Raw genomic sequence first — 24862 nt, 5'->3', positions numbered from 1 at the left:
CGGGCCTAAAATTAACCTGTTTCTTCCCGTCTTTGAAACAATGAGTAATTAATGATGTGACTGCTGACGATGCTATTTTAGTTACACTGACCTTTATGCTTCCGCTGGAATTTGATTCCAAACTGCGTCGGTACAACTTTCGCCTTTTGTGAGTCGGAGTTACTGGCAAATAATTTTCACTGGCCACGTTTGCAACGAATATCAGATTCGCGATGTATATTAAATGTTGGTTTGGAAGCTTTACGGATTTTATTCTACTCGTACTGATGTTTCTTCCGTTTGGAGGTATCTGTATATTATTACAGTATGTTTTATTTAGGCTATCTATCGAGTCTGTCTAGGCCTAGTAACGGCATATAAACCTAATTATGCATTTACGGCTTTTCGTCCTGACACAAGCGATGTACATGTGCACGACAATCGTTAACGCACAAGTTCGTATATGCCTTTAAATAACGTAGCCTATTAATTTTTGACGTATCACTGATGCTTAGGATGGCATGTGAAAGATACTAATGTCAGTCGTATAATTTGTCAGTCAGTCCTTGTCACTTGGTGGAGCGTGGACCTTTCCTGATCCCCTTCCCAATTTTAGGAGTTTTTTGAGTGGTGTGGACCAAATTCTGAGTTTGGCATTGTTCCGCAGCTTATCGGGCTTTTACTTCCACATGTCACTTAAAGGGGCTATGTCAGCTGTAGAGCATGCGCGCTGAGGGTATGCAAATTACTTTGATCTGTCAAAATTCTATTGCTTTTTACGCGTCTCTTTCTCTGTCACGTCCAAGGCTACGAAATTTACAGAGACATTTACAAGCGAATTGGGTTTGGATAAGGGATATTTTGATAGAATTTACGGAACGTTTCCTCTCTCGTTATGCTAGATCAAATTCCCTCAATTTCTTCCTCAAGAATAAAAGTGTTAAGACAAATTTACTTGTAGTTTTGAAGTAAAAACGCATGCCATTCATAAAAATAGAGAGCACAAACAAAAATTCAACAACAAAATATTGTCGTCCTCAACAAAATAAATCAAAGTTGTATTATAAACGACCTACAAAAGACTCTAGACCAAACATAAAGGCCAAGACTGTTTCAAGTCATTAACAATTAGACTTGTCTGTCACTACTGATTTTTTAATTTAGCCCCCGAAAGAACAAAAGAGACGCTGTTTTTGATGTCTTTGTGTTGATCTTAGTGTAACACACATTGATCGCACGAAATTGTTTGATCGTGCCGAATCACTGCGACGTCGAGAAAAACAGAACCAAGTATCATTGGTATATTACTCCATTGTAAGCAGTCCGTGAATAGAAAGGGAAAGTAAACTCTGCTATTTTCCAAAAAAAATATCTTCGAACTCAAACAGTTCAAAAACATGGCATTCACAGGATCTAATTCGTACTGAACGGATTCTCAAAAAAGAACGCTGATGTTGAAAGTATGTATTCAGATTCCAGTTGTTTTCTGACAAACGTATTCACAATATCAGCATGACTAACCATAATCTTTGGTATTGTAAAAATTTATTGATGATTTAGGATAGAGTTTAAAAAATCACTGATGCAAAATATACAATTTGCTGGTTGTTAACTTTAAAAGCAAAGTTTTATAAAAGATCACAATTTACATTCACTTCTTTAATTGGTCCTGCTTTCTCTGAAATAAAGTCACGAGCGCCGCTTCACACATGAAAATGCATCAATTTGCTTTTGTCCAAAAATGCCCCGCAGTAACGTCCACTGCCTTACCCCTCTCCCCACTAAACGTCCAGTTGACGTTAAGCGGGGAAAAATTGAATATGTCGACGGCCCCGTAATAAAACTTTTACAAGTGTAATTTACAAGACAGTGTAGCTATTGTTTTACAATGGCAGCCGTCACATCTGGGCTACTAACTATAGTTAAGACGGGGATAACTATCGCTATTTCGGTAATGAGACCGCTTCTCTGTTCGCTCTAACTATAGTTAGAAAATTTACGCCTCGGTGATCCAAAACAATTCTGACTAACTATAGTTATAACCAAGCAGGGTTCGTGGGTTAGTCATAAGTTTACAAACAAACAACCAATCAGAATGTGACACTTCTTTTCGTACATGCGTGATGAGCATATATAAATATGCAAAATAAAAACCAAGCCTGAAGCGAGGGGAAACCAAAAACAACAAACAGAAAATTTACATAGGCAAATTAGAACTAACTGTTGTTAACTGGGTGGTGTGACCGCAATGTCGACCGAAAGCACTAACTTGACGTAACTTGACACCAACTTAAGTTTGACTTTAGGGCCTGTTTACATGGAGTTGGGGGACCTTAGATGGGTGAGGTAAAATGCGGCGGGTCATCTCACCTATCATGTAAACGTGATCAAATTAAAATGAGAGATTATATGGTCAGGAGGGTTATCCCACCTAAGCGGGTTACCTCACCTTCCTGGGGTGCCCCACCTCCATGTAAACAGGCCCTTAGTTATGTCGTAGATGTGACCACAGCCAATGACTACACTTGTAAATTACAGGTGTAAATTTTTATTAAATTAGCCTCATAAAACAATGGCTACACTTGTAAATTACACTTGCAAATCTTTATTAATTGACCCGAGGTCTGAGTCACCAAACGAAAATACTTCCAAGAATTTACTTCCATATTTTGGTCCTTGTACGCAGTTGGAAAAGTACAGTCAAGGTCGGACTGTAAGAAGCTTGATCAATTCGTCTGTCAACTTTACCTGGAGATTCTCAGGAGACGTTGCGAGCATTGAATTTGGTTTCAAGACAACTAATGCAGCCACGATAGAGACAAATGGGAAAATATTAGTTCTAAACACCTTGAGAAAAACGGGATATTTACATCAAAGTTATACTGGACGTGTGAGTGGAAGCCGTACTGGTAACTCATCCGCTTTCCAACGATTACAATTTTGGCGCGCAATGATCAAACGGGCTTCACGTTTTCTTGCCGACAAATAAAACTTTTGAAGGCATTTGTTTAGCTTTTGCGGGGAAATTTCTTCCAAAAGAATGACCAGGAATTGCCGATTTTTCTGTTTTTGTAACCATTCTGTTTAAACTCCCATTTAATTTAGACCCCGTTCACACGTCTCCGGATATTTTTGAATCCGCAACTTTTTGTTTCCAGATGAGGTTTCCGCCCACAGCTCGAACCGTTGTATTCGACATACCAATCCGCAACGTTTTTGAATCCGGAATCGAGTGCAAGCTAAATTATCGGGAAATATGTATATATCTATTTTTCTATCCAGTGACTTCATAAGATAGAGCCCAGTTCTCTGCCGTGAATATTCAAGACGGTGCTGAGCGCAATGTTATCGCTTCTTTTCTTTTTGGACTTCAGTTTTAAGTCTTATAACGTGTGTGCAGTTAAACCTAGCGATGATTACTGTACATTTTGAAGCTTCTCTTCATGTCGGACAGGTGAATTTGATGCCGTAAAGAAGTTAAACGAGCGATAAAATGAGATAAAATTTTCTCATAAGCCTAAGATCACTTTACAAATTAGCTAATGAACTGCGAGTGAATCTGGATACGTGAGGACGGACAAATTCGAGTTGAATACGGATACGTGTAGACGTGGAAATTTTTTATTCTTCAAAGAAAAATTTGCGGATTCAAAAATTTGCGGATGCGTGTGGACGGGGCCTTAGTGTTAAGCTTATTTATGAACATGTCAGCTAAAGAAGGTAACGGAAGACTCAATGTGCATTTATAAACAAAAAATTGAGTAGCTAATCAAAGCACGGGGAAAAACTATCTACTGTCTTAGTATGTACTAAAAAAAACTCGTGTAGCTACAGAATAGACGTCATGTTCAATAGATATGATGATCAATATCAAAATGCGAAGAAAACGTTATTTCATGTTCTATGACATCGGCTGCGAGTCATTATTAAGTATTTGAAAAAGCATTCATGCTTTCATGCAAACTACTTTTTAATGTAATTTTTTTCAGTACGTCATAATTCTCTTATGACTTTGACGTCATTTGATTGCACTTAAACTACGTAAGTTCTCCCCCCCCCGCCCATTAAATTCGCGAACCACACTTTGATCGCGAAGAATTCGAACCATAATTTGTTCCTGCCCTGCCAACAAGCCATCCTCGCTGCCGCCAGAAACTGGTAACTCATGCAGTGAATTAACATTTAAGCTGTTATCGAATTCATAGAGCCATCAAGAATCACACATCCGATGGCAGCAAATATAAGTTACAATCAAGGGAGTCCAGTCAATGTAAGCTGTATTGCAACAGGGACACCAGAATCAGATGTGGCGTGGATGTTACTAATGTTTTTTTTTGCTCCTCTCTTTTAAATTTGATTTTAGCTATGGCTTGGCTTGCTTATTATTATTAACCCATATAACCTCAGGATTCAAACACATTCAAGGAGTGGAATAGCATTGGTACCCGTACGAGACATGTGTCTGACATTCTCTTTTTTTCTTCAGCCTCTCCCGAGGGCGTGAATGGGTTTTGGCGTTATTTGCGCATAATTTATGTTTGCTGTTAAATTGGCCAATTTTTTAATGTTTACTGTTGTCTGAGGAAAAACTGTAAATAAGAGTTATTCTTATTTGCTCCTGAAAAATCCATTATTGAGCCTGCGCTTAAAGGGGCAGTAGTCTCTTTTGTCGACCCATGCTCAACAATATTCTGAGAAACCTGTGGAATACTGGGGACTAATTTCTTATCAACTGCTCGCGATCCTTTGGTTAGCGTCGAGGGAGAAGTCGAAACATCACGGTGGCATCGACAGGATTTCCCGCTGGTGTTTTTAAAGTTCCAGTAAACTTTCATAGAAGCAAATCGGATTCTTCATATGAAAGGCATGGAAGCAGGTTCACTTTTGACCATTCAAAGCAATCCAGCGTGGTAGCCGTCAAGAAAAATCTGACGGAATTTCTTGGGCTTAAGGAACTTTCATTGAGCTGCACAATGTAAAAAAAAAAAAATCTTTCATATGTGATGAATATAACAACGAAATAATGTCGAAAATTTTCCTATTTCTCCTCTGAAATCTTCGGAAGTCTACGGACATCCTCGGTGGTCTTCTGACTTCTATGGCTGTCTTCGAAAATCTCCAGCCTTCTTCCGCAATCTTTGGAGGTCTTGGAAAATCTTCTGAAATAATCGGAAATTGTCCAAAAATGGCCGAAGACTCCTTGGTGTACTATACAAAATAATATTGGCCCTTTTGGAGCCGTTTTTGTTTCTTTTTGAAAAAAGGTTACTGCTACATTTAATTTTTCACTTTTAGTGTCAAAATGCCTAAAATTTAACTGTTTCATATTAGAGAGCCAAAAAAAGTGTTAAGTGTTACCGAGGTACCCCCATTCAGACCTTGGTGCTATTTAACGCCATCAACACCAGTTTGAAGGAGTAAAGTTAAAATTTGGTTTACATGTTTTCCGAGTGGTGGTATTTGATGAACATAAGGCTATTGATGTCGTTGTTAAAAATTTTATAAGATGTTATCAGTGCTCTGATATGCTGGGGAATCTATTCGACAATAGCGCCACACCGTAAAAATAAAATGGATTGGGTCAACAACAAAAAAAATCAGTACAGAGCTTGGCGCTCTCCTCTGTGTTGAGAGGTGTAAATCAGCTCTTGTTTACAGTTTTAAACTTTAGTAGTTCAATTTAACTGTCTTGCTTCTGGTAAAAGGTCATCCCAGCCTAGACTTGTGCGAGTGTCAAAACGTGAATGTTTATTAGGTATGGATTTTATTAGTCTTAAAGTTTATACTAAACACTTTGTCGTTGTACGTTTTAACACAATCGAATGTGACCTGAACCGGATTGCTGCTTGGAGATAAGCACCGGCAAGGGGTGGTCACTGCCAGATCATATTAGTATATTACTAGTGCTTTGAGATCGTATTTTGCCGACCGGAGGGCCTAACCCTTTGCAGGTGGCAGCATCGTCTCAGATATCTTAAAACCGTTAATGTTGGCCTGACAACCCTACAACCACTCCAAAGTCGCCCAACCAACTAAAGCAAACTAACTTGGTCATCCATACTCCAGTACGCCATCCACTGAAGAAAACTTTAACAGCAGGAGGTTGGGGCGGGGTTTCAGCACTGAAGTGATCAGCACATCAGAAGAAAGTTCTAAGGAGAAGAAAGAGAGAACAACATTGAATATTACTTGGATGATGGAGCAAAAATATACCTTGAAGAGCGAGCGAAAGCATGTTTATCTATCAGGAGAGGTTTAAATCCTATCTTGTTTCTACATAGTTGACACTAGAGCAGTCATAATTATATAACAGACCCGACGGTTGCTGAAGTCTTTATCAACATTTAAATAAAATATGATGAAGCCTTCCTGTGTGGATCACTTTCTTGCCCTACATGCAGTGTGCCAGTGCGACGATGCGACTACCCGCGAATAAATAAACAGTTACAATTTCATTCCTATTTCTTTACTTTTATATTATGCCCGCTTGAATACCTTATTTGCTTGTTAAAAAATGTAATATACAAATAAATATAAATTATGAAATAATAAATGGTATTTTAGCATAGTTCAAAACCCTTATAGGTAGTAAGAATGATTGATGATGTGATGATAATAGTTTCTTATCAGATGATAATTGACAGATCCAGCCGTCATACAAGGTCTTACTTCGTCCACGTCAATGTCTTGCATTGGGCACACTGTAACGTTAACTTGCAAGTCAGATGCTTTTTTCAATACCAACGCTCACGTGGTACAAGCCTGATGGATCCAACTTTAATGTGGTCAAAGCTACTGAGAGCACCGTTCTCTTGACAATGAATTCGAGTGTAGATTTTGGACTATATAACTGCACAGCTGAAAATGGGTTCGGCCTGGCTTGCAAGACGGTCTATGTAGGGCAGATAGGTTAGTTGTTTAATAATGTTACGTTTTTGCTTGCCACAACCTTTAATACACAGCGTTTTTTGTACATGTTATTCGCATGATCACAATAGATGTTTTGTTTCTTTTTTGGAGGATTAGTATTGTGGGGTCAAATTCGCTTTAATAATGTTCTGCTAAAACATCCTGACAGAGGTAATTTTTTAGCGGAAGTGTGCACGGTGAGCAGTTTTACTTATCATACCCATTCTCTGTATTTTAAGGTATTCCAGAAGCCGCCTTAATAAAGGACCTACCGGTCGAGAGAAAAAATGTGAAAGTGAATCTAAAGTGGGGGGAGTCACAGAATAGTGGTGCGCCCATCACAAAGTACACTGTGTACCAAAGAATTGTAAATGATGGAAACACGTCGCATGAATGGGCTAAAGTACAGGATATAACTAGTGTCTCAGTTCGTGAAGTTGCTGTCGATTTAAAGATCGGTCGAGATTATGAATTTGTGGTCACTGCCTCAAACAAATGTGGTGAAAGTAAAAAACAACAGGAAAAGATGAAGAGAATCTCAGTATTGGGAGGTACTACAAATCTTAATTAAATTTGCATTCATTCGTCTTTTTAAGAAGAAAGCTTTGATTAGATTTTGTTGGGCTTATTCCGTAACTACTGTCAACAATTCAGTTTTTGATTTTAGTTGTGGCATTACTTCTGTTGGAACAATTGCAATTGGATTTGATTAATTTGATTCAATTTTAAAATTGATTTAATTTTAAAATCCGTCAGCTAGATGAGGTTTACTGACCGGTTTTGAGAAGTGTCATCTCCCAACTTAACGGCTTGTTTTGCTCACTAGGAGAAAGAAAGGAAATATCCTGCTGCCTGTGGCTTGTTATCTGCTGTTTGACCTCAAACGCCGACTACTGAGCCGGGTTACGCTTAATCAACGACCAGATTGTTGAAGATGATTTTTGGTTTCAAGACTTCTTCTTGCTGGTTGTAGACGTTATAAGGCCGCCAGGAATTTACTTTAATAACTGATTGTAGCCTTCTTGTAGATCTTCGAAGTTCAGCTCTTCTTTCCTCCGGCTACTAGCGTTCTTTTGTATGCTCTGTTAGTTCCAATTCGAGAGAAGAAAAGTGTTTTTTAATTTTTCTCAGACAAACATGAAACATTGCATGCGAAGTCCAGCGCGTTTCCTTCAGAAAACAACGTAATAGATTTATGCTGGATTTTATATAACAAGCCACGCGTCGTTCCAACTTTCCGTCTTTCAACGGACGACCGCATTTGAACTTACGTACACATAAATATACTTCACTTCAGATTTCTTGTTTTAGGGAGACAAAAGCTAAAAATAAGTGCATCGCGACCAGACTTATTTGATAGCTGGTAATTCACAGTTGCGCTATTATTGCATTCATAAATAGTAGGCGGGATAGCGAAACAGTGGTTTCCTAGCAGGCGTTTCCTTTCCTCCCTCCTCGCGCGCCCTGGGCCTCGGGTTTCTCTCGCGCCTAAAACTCCCTTCCCTTTCAAACGCCTGCCACGCAGGCTTGCTGGGAAAGGACTGGTAGGCTAGTCCACGGAATTTAAGAATAGATTGCAATGTATGAAAGGAAAGAAAAAGAATTTGTCAGGAGAAGTAACGTATTTAAACTGTTAATTATAACTTTTGAAAAAGAAATCATACCAGTGGTGCTTTGCCCAAACAACAGCGATCAGGTTCAAAGTCTGTTATCTCATTCTTGTAATACTTTCTGCAACGATTTCTGAATGCACTTGTCAGGTTTTAGTATTCAGTCTCCAGCTTTTGGGATAAGTTATTCCATAACTATAAATAAGAAATTCTACTAAAATATTGTTTTCTTAAACAGTTTGGTATGGTTAAGGCGAAACATCGAAACATCGAAACATCGAAACATCGAAACATCGAAACATCGAAATATAAATTTTCATATGAAAAAGTTTGACGTCTATCTCAGTTAATTTCGTGGCAATAAGTTTGGACCAAGCAAATTGTTCTAGCCGTCCGCTTCAGGTGATGATGTCTCATTGTTAGTTCATCGTCTGACCCAACAGACTAACTTACTGAGTTAACAAGTTTAGGTCGGCCCAAATTGCGATTCGGTTCGTCTCATGTAAAGTTGGGCGTGTTGCTTTGGCCTAATAGTTTGTAAAACGATAGATAAATTTAAAATCACGTTTATGACAAACAGAAAACGTCAAACGTCAATTAATAACACGTGATCTTCATTTATTGATTCTATTTATTTGTAATTTAATCTTTATTACATTAAACCGGACACAAATGTCAACCTGAATCTGCCGTTTGCGTTTTGCCTTGAATGCGATTCTAAATATAATAATACAGAGTTTCCCTAATGATTAAAAAAATGCCTTTGACATTAGGCCATAATGATTCTTTTATGGTTGATAGAGTAACGGTGGAATTGAAGAAGACGAAATTGTTTTTTCAAGTACGTATTTTTTTATTTCAATTAGTATTTATAAATTCAACGCGCAGCTTTCCTTCCTTTCTACGCAGATGTTCCTGATGCTGTCGAAGTAACTGATGGAATAATTCTAAAATGGAAAGAACCAGATAACAATGGGGCGGCAATAATAGAGTACTCCGTCTACCAAAGGTTCGTCAATGATGATGAGTGGAAGAAAATTGCAACCGTAATTGATGTGTATAACCATTCTTATGCGGTTGAAATCGAGAAGGGGAAGGAATATGAATTTGTAGTAACCGCGACCAACAAGTATGGAGAGAGTTCAATGGAACAGGACATCAAGCGGATTAAAGTGTTAGACGGTAGGTGTATAAATAATTTAGCAAGTTTTCTCTGACAATCACAACGAATACTGAAAGTTGTCCACGGTTGCGCCAAGTTTCTCCGCTTTTGAAACGACAGACGTCGAGCTCAACAAGCTTGTTCGTTAAGCCATTATTTTTTTTTCTTACCAAGAAAGTATATCGAATGGCCTTATTAGGCGAAGTTTGTGCTGTTTTCTTTAGTTCAGCAAAGAACTGTAGGGTATGATAAATTACAGAAGCAAGATAAACCTTTCGTGTTTAGCGTAAACTTCTATTGTTTTTTTTTTTCGTTTTCAGGTTCGACAAAACCGCCAAAAAAAAAAGCAGGTAAGCCAAGTTAATATTCAGGATTCAATAGCAATCATCGATGACAATCACTTTCCAATAATAATCGACATATCAAGATAAATTACCATTCAGCGCAAGCAATCAATTTCACAAAATCATACTCTGTAACCGTTTCGATTTTAAATTAAAATGCAGTTTTGTCTCTTTCTTATACTCATGTTTTACATTCTTAAAAGTTCCAGGGTCTGAGAGTAATAACACGGGAGTCCTTCACGGTGCCCACATCAGTGTAATTCTGCTATTGTCGATCATACTCTTTATTCTCATTGTTGTACTTTGGAAAATGCGCCTTCGTTCAGGTAAGAAATTGTAGTCAATACTATATTCACGGTAACATACTGAGCCCTCTAATGACGTATCCTCTTTCGATGATTTTGAACCAAAGCTTTTAATGTGGTTTATTTCAGTAAATCTACACTTCTTTTAAGCCGTCCATGTTTATTGGTCTCTTATAACTTTAACTTTTTAAATCAACTATAACTTTAATTTTTGTTGGGCGAGGTGCATGGTTTGGGTCCCAAAAATAGTGCTGGTTAACCTTAGAGTTTGCCAAAATCTCAACAGTCAACTAAAAATATTGTTGTTGTTGTTTTTTAACTTTTTGCTCAGATCTAGGGTCTGATTAAATATGTCAGAATTGAAAAATGATGGTTGATTACAAAGTTAACCACGTCAATAGATCAGAGCGCAAACCAGTTTGATGGCGTAGAAAAAAGGACGCGTATGTACCTTGAAATTAATGATATTTGTCTACACGCACTAATGTTCTTATCGTGAACTAAATGACCCTTTTCAGACGATAATAACCTAACCCAACTTACCGACATCATATCGCCTTTATGTCGTCTCAAAATCGAATTTAGGGCTCTTTACTTCCAAAAGAACCGGAAGACCCCAAAAGGATCATGGTAAGACAATGTCACGTCTTTAACTTTCTTGTGAGAGAAGTATGACAGAAAGACTAGCATTGGATGCGGCGGGGCCGGGGTGGGACTGTACTTAACTTTTTGCACCATTGGCGAAAGACTGCATTTGTTAAAACTGTTTGAAGAAGGTAACTTGCTAAGAAAAGTGCTGTTTATTTCAGGCTTGTTACTTTCAAATCAGTAAGTATCCATTTTTATGTTAATATTTTAAATCACGTGAGAAGTATTTGTTAACTCTCTAGTGAGCAGTAAAAACCAGTCCAATCCTGAGTACAAAAAAAAATTGCATTACTTTAACACGAATTTCCACTACTAAGCTTCGTGAAGTTCTTCTCAGTAGTGAATTTATCGGACATTATTTTGATGTAAGGTGTGCATTTACATAAAATTGAGAAATATCATTTGGCAATAATATAAAATGATTCGACTTTTCTGTTGGTAATCCCAATGCAATTTATATAGTTCTTGAATTGAAAGAAACGCACAGCATTAATAAGCAACGTTCCCGCCGCAAACTCGCATTCTTCTTTTAAATGTTTTGTGGTAGGCATGCATTATGTTTACATTTGACCTTTGCGACCTTTTGTTTTTTTTTTGTCTGTCATTCGTTACCCTAGGTAAAGAAGATGCGAAGGTGCGAAGATGTGTCGGCCTTCGGCCAACACCGAAAATTCCCGCTGCACGCGGGAAAAACCTCTGGTACCCAGGGTAGTCATTCGTAAACAATAGCTGAAAAGAACACAATTACTTCGTCAACCAATTAGAGCTCCTTACCAGATTCTAAACAGATTTTACATCATCAGTGAGGGATTTCTATGGTGGCCCGCTAACGCCATAGCAAGTTTGCACTTTTTCGGTGAAATTTTGACACTTTCCATTCTATTTTCCTTTATTTTTTCTTTTTAATTTTTTTTAATTATTTTTATCTTTATTAAAAATTTCTTTTCTTTTAATAATTTTTATCTTATTTTTTTTCATTCTCCCTTTTTAACTTTAATTATTTCTTCTTACTTTTTATTTTGATTTATTTTGTAATTTTCTTTGTATTTGGTTATACAATTTTTTTTGTTTTATGAAAATTTACAAACAGTGATCTAATTTTGAAAAGAAAAAAGTTTCTAGCCCAGCAACGCCATATACCAGAATTCCTCGCGCGCAACGGAGCATTCCTCGTGCGCTTTTTCTCACTTCAGATGCGAGGGACAGTTTTTTGTAGATTTCGCTCAGTAATAGTTGTTTTTCTATTAAATGCCAGTTTTTCATGAGAATTTGCATTAGGTTGGGCACTTATGGTCGGTATTGTGTGACAAAAGGCAAGATTCGCAGGTTTATCTTTTGTTTCTGTTGAAGGGCTAGTTTCCTGTCTTTGAAATTCACCTCTGAGAGGTTTGTGTTAATGAGATCCTCTGGGTAACCTCTCTGTAGCAGATGCGCTTTGAAATTTGTAATTTTATCTACGAATATTATTTTGGAAGAGTTTGTTCTGAGAAGTCGGAGGGCCTCCCCTTTAATGAACCCTTTTTTAACTCCTTGCGGGTGACAGGAACTAAAATGGGTATACTGAAATGTCTCAGTTGGTTTAAAATGAGTACGCACATCAAGGACGATTGCGTCTCTTTCGAATATTTCGCCTTTGTAGATGTAGGTGTCCAGGAATGTTGTTTCCTTATCGGAAATTTCAGCCGTAAACTTGATCGTAGGGTGATAATTGTTTGTTTGTTCAATGAAATGTTCTATTCTGTGTCTGTTTGTAGTCCATAATGAGAAGATGTCATCTATGTAACGTTTCCAAACGAGCGGTTTAAAAAGGCTTGGGCTAAGGATTTCCGTCTCTACCGTCTCCTTGTACTTGTCCCACGTTTGTTTCCTTTTCGACATGTTGCATGAAGAAATGTGGCACGGGCGATTGACTGAAGCGAGAAAAAGCGCACGAGGAATGCTCCGTTGCGCGAAAGGAATTCTGGTATATGGCGTTGCTGGGCTAGAGACTTTTTTTTTTCAAAATTAGATCACTGTAATTTTTCATGAAACAAAAAATTGTATAACCAAATAAAATAAAAATTACAAAATAAATCAAAATAAAAAGTAAGAAGAAACATTTAAAGTTAAAAAAGGAACAATGGGAAAAAATAAGATGAAAATTATTAAAAGAAAAGAAATTTTTAATAAATATAAAAGAAATAAAAGAAAAGAAATAAAAAAAACGATAGAAATAATCAAAAGAAAACAAATTAAAAAGAAAAAATAAAGGAAAATAGAATGGAAAGTGTCAAAATTTCACCCAAAAAGTGCAAAATTGCTATGGCGTTTCACCATAGATTTCTGTGAGGGATGGCTGTATTTGCAGGCTACCAAGGCATGCCTATGAAAAGAGAAAACCAAATATCACATAAACTGCGGACTAACCCTCTATCTCTCTCTTCTTTTGTGCAAAATTGCTTCAAAACGAGTCTGAAAGCTAAGTTGCGCCTTTTTCCTCTCACGAATAAAACCTGTCTAAATCAGGATGTTGCAGGTTGCAAAACGTTTTTGCAAAAGGGAGTCATAGAACTACTTTCTAAAACCTGCAACAGCGTGATTTGTTTAAGAGAGGCTTGATTCGTAGTTGAACAGACGTGCAACATCGCATTTTAACTCGTTTTCCACCAATATTATACACCAAACTCTCAGTTTATAAAAGCTCTCTGAAAGGCTTTTATGAACTGAGAGTTGCTTCCATCAAGCTTTCTGAAAAGCTGATGGAAACATTCGTACTGGTATATCCTAACTCTAACTATCATACCAGTACAAACAAGAGAACATTCCAAAATAAATGATTTAACTACCACATTCAAACTTTTATTTTAGAGAACAGGAAGGCGGAGAAACCATTCCATTGGTAGGTGATCATCGTGTAGATTAAAATAAAAGATGATTGACATCCATGAAATTAAAGCTCTTAAGCGTTTAAGAGCGCTAAACTTTAAAGATTTAATACTGTTATTGACTCTCTTGTTTTTCTCCTTTTTTTCTTCCAGTCTGCTTTCTTAAAACATTATACCCTTCTATATTTTAATTAATGCTTAGTTTAATTTTGGTCCTTTTTTTGAAACGTTGTGTTCTGTATTCAAAATTAAAGATCTAAAACACATTAGATGCATGCTAGTAGCCGTTTAAGGCCATTTCCTCTGATTTTTTCCGTACCCTCTTAAATCAAGCTCAAGGCCCCAGTGGGTTTTAATTTTCGCGCGGCAATAAAAGAAAAGGTCTCCAATGTTTCGCCTACTTCCGGGCAGGTATCAAATTCGTTAAAGAAAAGCAAATGATATTTTCCTAACAACTGTTGTTAGCAGAAACTCGTACAAGCTGTAGAGCCAATAGAACAACCATCAAGCGCAGCAGAGCAAGCTGACAATACATGATTCCGGGAGGGGAAGATTACATGCCTCTTCATCCCTCGCGAAGAAGCTGGGAGATCAATGGAGAACATGTGGAGGTTATTAAAGTAATCGGCAAAGGCGCCTTCTTTGACGTTGCCAAGGCGACGTTGCGGAACATGAGAGACAATCAGGAAATTATCACAGTGGCGGCAAAAATGCTGAAAGGTGAGGTAGTAGTTCTTGATCTAAGTTTATACGATTTGGTAAATTTATACTGAAACAATGGATTACGAATACACAAACAGTCTCGTTTGTTTCACGTGCATGCTACAGCATTTTGAAAAGTTGCAGAAAGTAACTTTTGAGAGCAAGCGATGAAGAATATCCATAACTATTTTGAATTTACTTTATTTTCCCATATTTTCTGATAAACATCGTTCTATAATGTGGGCCACGGTAGACATCATTTAATCTAGTTAACTGTGGCGCTTCGTTTTCAACGAACAATTTCTTTAGTACACATTATGGACTATTTTAGTTTACTTTCTCTGTATATGGCGAATGCACCGGATTCAGACAGAAAGGATCTTCTTTCAGAACTTGAGTTGATGAAAATACTGAAACCTCATCCCCACGTGATCAAGCTTGTGGCGTGCGTGACCGAAAGTGATAAGAGAATAAACATTCCTTTAGGAGTACTTTTACGCCGTTTTTCATCTTGTATAATGTAGTTGGAAGGAGAAGAAAAAATGTAGAAAATGGTTGTTAATGTTGCTTCCAGGAGGCATTCTGGTTGGACTTTTATCGAAGGTGGTGGGGTATGAAATTGTGATCGGATTTTTTCTTTTTTTGCTACCGTATTTATTCGATTAACTTCCCTAGGCGCTTATTAAATTCTTGGACCTTGAGAGTGGGCGCTTATTCGAGGTGGGTGGTTATTAAATTTTCACCATTTTCAGCAATTAGTGTAGTAGCGGAGCTCTCGCGCGCGCGAAGCGCGCGCTCAGCGGAGCACCATGGGTAAGAAAATTTGGTAAACTATCCAATCGAGAAAATTTGGTTATGACGTAGCGTACGCCCGCCCACCCGTACACAAACTTCATATAAGCCGATGTCAAATGTCACAATAGATCTTGCACAACTTTACTAGCCTCTTAGTTATGTAAGCCATCCGTATGAGTACGTTTAGATTGACAGCTGTTAAAATCAGACATCCGCTGATAATTATCCCATGACCATCTCGCGGGCTCAGATGAAAGACCACTCGTTTTGCCTCTACATATAAGCTGATATAATATGTCACACTTACCAATTCAACATAAAAGCGAAACTACGCCGGGCAAGGCTGTCAGTTGGCTGACAGTCGTTTAAAGTTATATTAGCAAGCCAAATTAAGGTCAGTTGACAGCTGTCAAAATGGGACATGTGCAGACCACTATCAGAAAACTAATAACGTGGGCTCAGGTTCGCTCAGGTACACGATCTGGCATTTTCCACTACATGCCGGACGGATATGTCTTACTCACACTCGTAGTCTGTTAATTCGAATATTCGCCATTCTAATGAAGGTTAATCTGTCAAACTAGAGTATGCGCTGACCATCATCACCTGAGTGTATCGTGGGCTCATTTTTCTATCCATTGAGGTCACGTAGTGTTTTAAGTTTTGCGCTGATATTTTATTTGATCACGGGCTCAATTCGAAGCCCCATAGCTTAGAAAACTATCCATCCAGATCCTAGAAAATTCGTCAATCACGTGACCGTACACCGACTACCCGACCTTCCGTCCGTCCTCACCACAGGCATACCAATGTTTGATCTCACACTTTCTAACTAGTTTGGGAGCCTGAAACCTGATATTGTACATCCATGTTTTGATTAATTGACAGCTGTCAAAATAGTGTTCCTGCTAACCAGTATCGCCTGACCGTATCGCGGGCTCAGGTATCGACCCACCGAGTCCCCGGTAGATACTTCATGTATGGGGACATATATTGTACCGCTTTTACCTACTTAAATTATAACTTCACTCTTTCTGCTTGGTTCCTTGTTGCCTTGAAGCTTTTAGTCTCTGTTAACTTGTTGTTCTGTTTCCTTGTTTCCTAGTTACTCTGTTTCCTTGTTTCCCTGTTACCTTGTTTCCTTGTTACCTTGTTACCTTGTTACTCTGTTACCTTTTTACCTTGTTACCTTGTTACTCTGTTACCTTGTTACCTTGTTACCTTGTTGCTCTGTTACCTTGTTACTCTGTTACTCTGTTACCTTGTTACTCTGTTACCTTGTTACCTTGTTACTCTGTTACCTTGTTACCTTGTTACTCTGTTACTCTGTTACCTTGTTACCTTGTTACTCTGTTACCTTGTTACCTTGTTACTCTGTTACCTTGTTACCTTGTTACTCTGTTACTCTGTTACCTTATTACCTTGTTATCTTGTTACTCTGTTACCTTGTTACCTCGTTACTCTGTTACCTTGTTACCTTGTTACTCTATTACTCTGTTACTTTGTTACCTTCTTACTCTGTTACCTCGTTACCTTGTTACTTTGTTACCTTGTTACCTTGTTACCTTGTTACCTTGTTACTCTGTTACTCTGTTACCTTGTTACCTTGTCACTCTGTTACCTTGTTACCTTGTTACTCTGTTACCTTGTTACCTTGTTACTCTGTTACCTTGTTACCTTGTTACCTTGTTACTCTGTTACCTTGTTACTCTGTTACCTTGTTACCTTGTTACTCTGTTACTCTGTTACCTTATTACCTTGTTATCTTGTTACTCTGTTACCTTGTTACCTCGTTACTCTGTTACCTTGTTACCTTGGTACTCTATTACTCTGTTACTTTGTTACCTTCTTACTCTGTTACCTCGTTACCTTGTTACTTTGTTACCTTGTTACCTTGTTACCTTCTTACTCTGTTACTCTGTTACCTTGTTACCTTGTCACTCTGTTACCTTGTTACCTTGTTACTCTGTTACCTTGTTACCTTGTTACTCTGTTACCTTGTTACCTTGTTACCTTGTTACTCTGTTACCTTGTTACTCTGTTACCTTGTTACTCTGTTACCTTGTTACCTTGTTACTCTGTTACTCTGTTACCTTGTTACCTTGTTACCTTGTTACTCTGTTACCTTGTTACCTTGTTACTATGTTACCTTATTGTACAAACCCTAACGTCAGACCTAACTGCCAACTCTTGGCTTTGCCTGATCTCGAGGTCAGATCTGTTACGTCCAACATTGAGGTTTATGCTGCAATGCAACTGATATCTGATCACTTTTCATTATGCAAATCAAAGCAAAATCGTTTTTTCTCTTTTTTCTTTCAACACCGTTTTCATTTTTTACATTAACTGTGGATCACCTTATATGCCAAATTATTATATCTGAATTGATTGTAACTTTTGCGGCTATAAGGAATAATACAATGGGCGATATCAGTTGTATCAAGATAAGTTGGATTCCGTACAGTGGCACGACTGAAAATTAAAATTAAACAAACACTTAACTCTGTGCGATACGTAATACACCGATATATAGTTTGAAGGTCACTAATTCATTCAGTCGAGATTGTCTTTATCGCTTTTTGCCTCGTGATGTCGGCAACTATAAAAGGGAGTGCCACTTAAAATTTTGAACGCATCTTGACTACACCGTTACAAGATTAGTCCATTGTCAGACTTTTTTAAATTTGTCATTCTTGCTATTTTTGCGATATTTCTTACCTTTCCAGTGTTTTTAGGTAGCAGGAAAAGTCCTTGTTACTTTTGCGAGATCTAAGTCTAGAATTTTGTTTTATTGGTTTTTCTACTCATGCGATATTTGTAAGTGATTGTCTCGTAAAATTTTCGGTGAATTATTTTCTTTGCAAAAATTGCGGAGAGAATTTGCTAACAAGATCGTTCCTGGACGTATATATCGCATTTTTTTTCTTTTACAGTTCTTTACGCACTGCCACGCCATACCATACAAACCATCAAACAAGGCCGCAGGGGAAGTTAAACATTACCACAATCTGGTACTGACTGATCCCGGCGTCCTAGGCATCTCAATAGCAAGTGCGCTTTAACTCTGACAAGTGTGCATGTGACGTATTACGTCTACACACATTCCTAGATTTCTTGAAGTAATAGGTAACACAGTAACAAGGTAACGAAGCAACAAGGTAACAGACTAACGAGGTAAAACGAAGGTAACAAGGAAACAGAGTAACAAGGTAACAGAGTAACAAGGTAAGAAGGTAACAGAGTAACAAGGTAACAGAGTAACAAATTAACAAGGTAACAAGGCAACAGAGTAACAAATTAACAAGGTAACAAGGTAACAGAGTAACAAGGTAACAAGGTAACAAGGTAACAGAGTAACAAGGTAACAAGGTAACAGAGTAACAAGGTAACAAGGTAACAGAGTAACAAGGTAACAGAGTAACAAAGTAACAAGGTAACAAGGTAACAGAGTAACAAGGTAACAAGGTAACAAGGCAACAAGGTAACAGAGTAACAGAGTAACAAGGTAACAAGGTAACAGAGTAACAAGGTAACAGAGTAACAGAGTAACAGAGTAACAAGGTAACAAGGTAACAAGGTAACAAAGTAACAAGGTAACAAGGAAGCAAGGTAACAGAGTAACAAGGTAACACGGTAACATAGTAACAAGGTAAAAGGGTAATAACGTAACAAGGTAACAAGGGAACAGAGTAACAAGGAAACAAGGAAACAGAGTAACAAGGTAACAATGTAACAGAGTAACAAGGTAACAAGGTAACAAGGGAACAAGGTAACAGAGTAACAGAGTAACAAGGTAACAAGGTAACAGAGTAACAAGGTAACAGAGTAACAGAGTAACAGAGTAACAAGGTAACAAGGTAACAAGGTAACAAAGTAACAAGGTAACAAGGAAGCAAGGTAACAGAGTAACAAGGTAACACGGTAACATAGTAACAAGGTAAAAGGGTAATAACGTAACAAGGTAACAAGGGAACAGAGTAACAAGGAAACAAGGAAACAGAGTAACAAGGTAACAATGTAACAGAGTAACAAGGTAACAAGGTAACAAGGGAACAAGGTAACAAGGTAACAGAGTAACAAGGTAACAGAGTAACAGAGTAACAGAGTAACAAGGTAACAAGGTAACAAGGTAACAAAGTAACAAGGTAACAAGGAAGCAAGGTAACAGAGTAACAAGGTAACACGGTAACATAGTAACAAGGTAAAAGGGTAATAACGTAACAAGGTAACAAGGGAACAGAGTAACAAGGAAACAAGGAAACAGAGTAACAAGGTAACAATGTAACAGAGTAACAAGGTAACAAGGTAACAAGGGAACAAGGTAACAAGGTAACAGAGTAACAAGGTAACAAGGCAACAAGGTAACAGAGTAACAAGGTAACAAGGTAACAGAGTAATAAGGTAACAAGGCAACAAGGTAACAGAGTAACAAGGTAACAAGGTGACAGAGTAATAAGGTAACAAGGTAACAGAGTAACAAGGTAACAGAGTAACAGAGTAACAAGGTAACAAGGTAACAAGGTAACAAAGTAACAAGGTAACAAGGTAACAAGGTAGCAAGGTAACAGAGTAACAAGGTAACAAGGTAACAGAGTAAGAAGGTAACAAAGTAACAGAGTAATAGAGTAACAAGGTAACAAGTTAACAAGGTAACAAGGTAACAAGGTAACAGAGTAACAAGGTAATAAGGTAACAGAGTAACAAGGAAACAAGGAAACAAGGGAACAAGGAAAGAGAGTAACTAGGAAACACGGAAACAGAGCAACAAGTTAACAGAGAACAAAGCTTCAAGGCAACATGGAACCAAGCAGAAAGACTGAAATTATAAGTTAATTTGGTAAAAGCGGTACAATATATGTCCCCATACATGAGGTACCTACCCCGAGTCCGAGTGTTTTTTTGAAGGTATCCGCTGACAAGTTGATACTTTTCAAATGATCGCAGGCTCAAGTTCAATTTTTTTAAAACGCATATGAGATAAGTCGTGTTCATGAGCAGCACTTTTAAAACGTTGATTTCGAACTGACCTCGGACGCGAAAATTCGGCCGGCTATTACATTTACATGCAGGGAAGGCAATAGCTTTTGACTTTTCTCACTGGGGAGCGTAAGCAGCGACGGTTTTGAGGGACGCACGTCAACCGGAAGTGAGCCTTTTGCTCTTTTAATAAGCCTTGACGCTACCGTATTTATATTGCCAAGTGTCTTAATTCTTATAGAGACAATCTGCCCAAAAATTTGTTCAAAATCACGGCTCAAGAGTGCAAAACGTCCATTTCCGGTTGACGTGCGTCGCTCAAAAACGTCGCTGCTTAAGCTCCCTACTGTCACGCATTGATCACGCTCTACGTCCAATTCTTATGTTCTGATTGGTCAAAATTTGACAGGTGAGTTCAGGCGGAAAATTTATGCAGCGTCAGGAAACTTCCTTACTGATAGCTGGAGCTGACAGAGTTTTGTGTCATCTTGTGGTGTTTTAAACTGTCTTTTTCTACTTGGTGTACAAAATGAAATACAGCTGCTATCAAGATTGTTCTGTAATATTCATGGCTGGTTTGTTTATTGCGCTTTTTGCTGACAAATGCACCGCTTGTCAAAGTTATTGGAAATCCGATTTCGGATGGCATCGTTTTCAAAAAAGAGCTTACTCACTTGCCCTTGCTTGAGGCGTTTTAAAGAGGGTTGAAAAGTCTCAAGCGATTCTGGAACACTTGACGACCTTCAGAAGCAGCATCTCGACTGGTAAGCCTGAGCAATTATTGTCTTTGATGTTTTTTTTTTTCGGTTACCTGAAGTCGAGTAAGTAAGTAAGTAAGTAAGTAATAACTTTATTTAACCACTGAATCCTTATCACTAAAAAGTGGTCTTCTAAAGAGCCGCAAATTCAAAGAAAAGGTTCCGAAGATTATTTAGTTATGATTTTGGCTGTAAACAGAGAGCTCTGAGCGATTTTCTTGCCTCGAGTTCATCTTGAAAAAGAGCAAACACCGGGAGCCGGCTTAAAACATAAATAAACTTATGCTTACCTGACTCATGATTTTCAGGGACACCTTACTCTCAATACTTCTCTTCGTGAATGAAAATTATTGTCTCTGTACATGTTTCACCGAATGATATTTATTTTATTGATTGTTAGTAGTCCCTCTCGCAATTTTTATCGCTGCACCGGTTGTTTCAAGTCGAACACAAACATCGCATGCAGGAATACTCAAAACGCCGCGCGTAAATTCCGCGCGTAAATATCACTCGCTTTTAAAGGTTACACATAACAAAACCATACACAGTTTTATAAATAAAGGGAAATAAAACCTAAACATAACAATTTCTCTATCATGTTGAAGCGTAAATGGTAACTCTATTAGTCGCACTGCAAATTTGGTGCCTGTCAAAAGTGAGAGCCCGTCCGGCTGGCCGAAAAGTGATTTTGGGAATTTTTTTTATCGTTTTCATTTAAAGCCCGTAATTATTACCCTGCATATCACATAGGACCAGATTTTTCTAACTGAAACGTCCCGGCATTATCTGAGAGTTCTCTTCATGAAAACGTTTTATAATTCAATGCTATAATTTGTTGTGCAAAAGAAGCGCGTGCTTTGATCGTCGCGGATATTGAATGAGTGCAAATTCTCTTGCAAAATTATGAAAAACTGCAGAATTATAGGTTTAAATAGGGCAAAAAAGAACAAATTCTGTCCGAGGTCTGTATGATAAAAAAAGGGCCTCAGAGTACTGTTTACCTGAGACGTGATGAGAAAAAGTATGTTTAAAAGGCTGGTTTACACGCCACCAGATTCGTCGCCAAGATTTACTAGTAAACTAAACTTGTCGAACTTGCCCAATTATCCATAGTCTCTCTAACGGAGCATTGTAGGAAAGACTGGTGAATGCCACATTATGATGCAACAGCTAATGCAAATACAATACACGAATGGGTCTATTTGTTTTTTAGGCCTAATCTACTGTGATCGAACATGATTGCTATTTTTGGGTGTACAAATAAGACTAATTAGAAGGGGGTGGGGTGGGCGCTTATTCGAGGCTGGGCGCTTATTAACTTTTTCTGCCTTTAGGATGGGCGCTTATTCGAGGTGGGCGCTTATTCGAGGTTGGGCGCTTATTCGAATAAATACAGTCATTACCAGTATGAGCGGAGCTCTCGCGCGCGAAGCGCTCGAAGCGGAGCACCGAGTACCATGGGTAAGAAAACTTGGTTATCTATGCTTCGGAGAAATTTTGGTAGTGACTTGTAGTCACGTGACCTACGTCCGTCCGTCAATCCGTACCACAGGCATACCATTGTAAAATGACTCAATCAATAGGTATGGCAACCCAAATGCAACTCGAGGTTTTTTTGGCGGGAAATCGCATGGCCACCCGCGTCTTGCAAAGCAGAGACAATAAAACAGTCAATAAAGACAAGACGGAAAACGGATATTGTTTCTGTATCCGTGTTGTCTAAAGTATTAAGGTTAGATTAATTGTCACGCCCCAAAATTTGGAATATAGAGACAGGGAAAGACAGAGAAAGTAGGCGACAGGCTAGCGAAGCTCAACGAGAAAAAGAGTGACAGAGAGCTAGAGCGAGAGATAAAAAACAGCAACAAAAACAACAACAACAAACAAAGGAGACGAATTTCCTAGGAAGAACAACATAAAAATTTTTCAGCGGCGGTGAGAAAATTAGAAATGCGATGGTGAAAAAAGCAAAGAGGAACAAAAGCAACAAAAAGGAAGTGTCAGGTTGCAACATCAATGGGAAAGAAATGAACAGAAACGTTTGCTGCTCGAGCATTGTTGTTGTTGTTTTCTATTGCAAATTAGACCTATTGATTTTTTTTTGCCGTTTTCGTTACCGTCTCCGTTTGGAATAAAACGACTTAGTTTTTGAGTAAATTGTAGCGGAGCTCTCGCGCGCGAAGCGATCCAGCGGAGCACCCTGGGTAAGAAAATGAAGTAGTCTACCCATCTGTGAAAATTTGGTAATCACGTGACCGTACACAGACCGACCGCCCGCCCGAGAGACCGTCCGTCCGCACCACAGGCATACCAATGTAAAATAACTCAATCAACAGGTATGGTAACCCAAATGCAACTGGAGGTTTTTTTTTGCGGGAAGACGAAGACGGAAAGCGGAATTTGTTTCTGTATCTGTGTTGTCGAAAGTATTAAGCTTAGATAAATTGTCATGTCAACAAATTTGGAATATAGAGCAAGAGAAGAGAGAGAAAAAGAGACAGTGGGCGGCAGGCCAGCGAAGCTCAAAGAGAAAAAGGGCGACAGGGATTTAGAACGAGATAAGAAAAACAAAGGAGACTTTTTTTTTTCCGGCGTTGCATGCCTTCGTCGCTTAGCATTACAAGATTTTATATTTTGTTTGAACAAACTATATGAACATTCTCGAGAGCTTCGCTTTTAGCCCTGGCTAAATCTATATATTAAGTATATTTCGAGAGATTCGCTTTTAGCCCTGGCTAAATCTATATAGTATATTGTTCCGTAACAGATAGTTTTTTTTTTTCCATCAGCCTCAAAACTTTACTTTTTCCTTCACAACATAAATATATCCACCCCTAGTTTTCCCCATTAAAAATATTCTAAACTTATTTAAAAAATTCTTAAACCTCATTTGTGCCGGGGACTACAACCTAACCGAAGCTTTTTTTAGATCGAATAAATTCTAGTCGAGATTTTAAAGAGAAACTGTAAAAAAAGATGCAATCCAAGACATTTCACTGAAATTTCACCTTACATAATTAACTCATTTTGCAGATGACTGTACGTAACCTTATGAATGGTACATTATCCTTCCGGTTTGCTTCATCAGCATGAACATGAAGGTATTGGATAACCACCCCAGACTACCTTCAGCTAAGTTAGACTATCCCTACGGGATCCTCATCCCCCTAACATAACCACCCCAATCCTTAACTTAAATCCGCACCCATTACTTTCCAAACCTAAACATGTTGCAAAAGGAATAAAAGAGACACATATGGTCACGCAATACTATGATTTAATACGAAAAAAAGCAGTACACAATAAAGAAGGCTTGGGTAAAACCTAGGACCGTTCCATAAGGACATGTACATGACATTATTCTAATGCTTTAGACAACAAGGATACATTCCTCTTTCCGGTTTCATCTTTATTGACTCTTTGTTTGTCTCTGCCTTACAAGACGCGGGCGCGGGTGGCTATGCCATTTTCCGCCAAAATAACCTCGAGTTGTATTTGAGTTGGCATTCCTGTTGATTGAGTTATTTTACATTGGTATGTCTGTGGTGCGGACGGACGGTCGGTCGAGCGGGCGGGCGTACGGTCGCGTGATTACCAAAATTTCTCGGATGGGCAGATTACCTCATTTTCTTACGCATGGTGCTCCGCTGCAGTAGGGCTAATTAATAGTGAGGGGGTTAAATAAATAGAGCCATCTGATTCCAACTACCGTTCGGCACTTTAGAAACGAGAAGGAGACTGAAGCCGAAATGTGCCTTGGAATTGTTTCTGGGATCGTTACTAAGCCTCACCGGTCAGCATTTTTTCCC

General features: G+C 38.3%; 2 protein-coding genes across 2 annotated transcripts in view; one reads left to right on the top strand and one right to left on the bottom strand.

Moving 5' to 3' along the window:
- Positions 1-24862, bottom strand: part of LOC140949654 (uncharacterized) — a 460765-nt gene that overhangs the window by 80959 nt on the left and 354944 nt on the right. The window lies entirely within an intron of this gene.
- On the top strand, positions 6798-10594 carry LOC140950774 (neural cell adhesion molecule 1-like). Its single transcript, XM_073400004.1, has 5 exons — positions 6798-6888; positions 7128-7439; positions 9408-9680; positions 9981-10010; positions 10208-10594. Exons 1-5 carry the CDS (start codon positions 6798-6800, stop codon positions 10342-10344), a joined length of 843 nt encoding a protein of 280 aa, XP_073256105.1. The 3' UTR covers positions 10345-10594.

The sequence above is a fragment of the Porites lutea genome, chromosome 10 (assembly GCF_958299795.1).
Source record: "Porites lutea chromosome 10, jaPorLute2.1, whole genome shotgun sequence".
Classification (NCBI taxonomy): Eukaryota; Metazoa; Cnidaria; class Anthozoa; order Scleractinia; family Poritidae; genus Porites; species Porites lutea.
The sequence above is the reverse complement of the archived record's forward strand: the minus strand, read 5'-3'. Positions and strand labels throughout refer to the sequence as shown.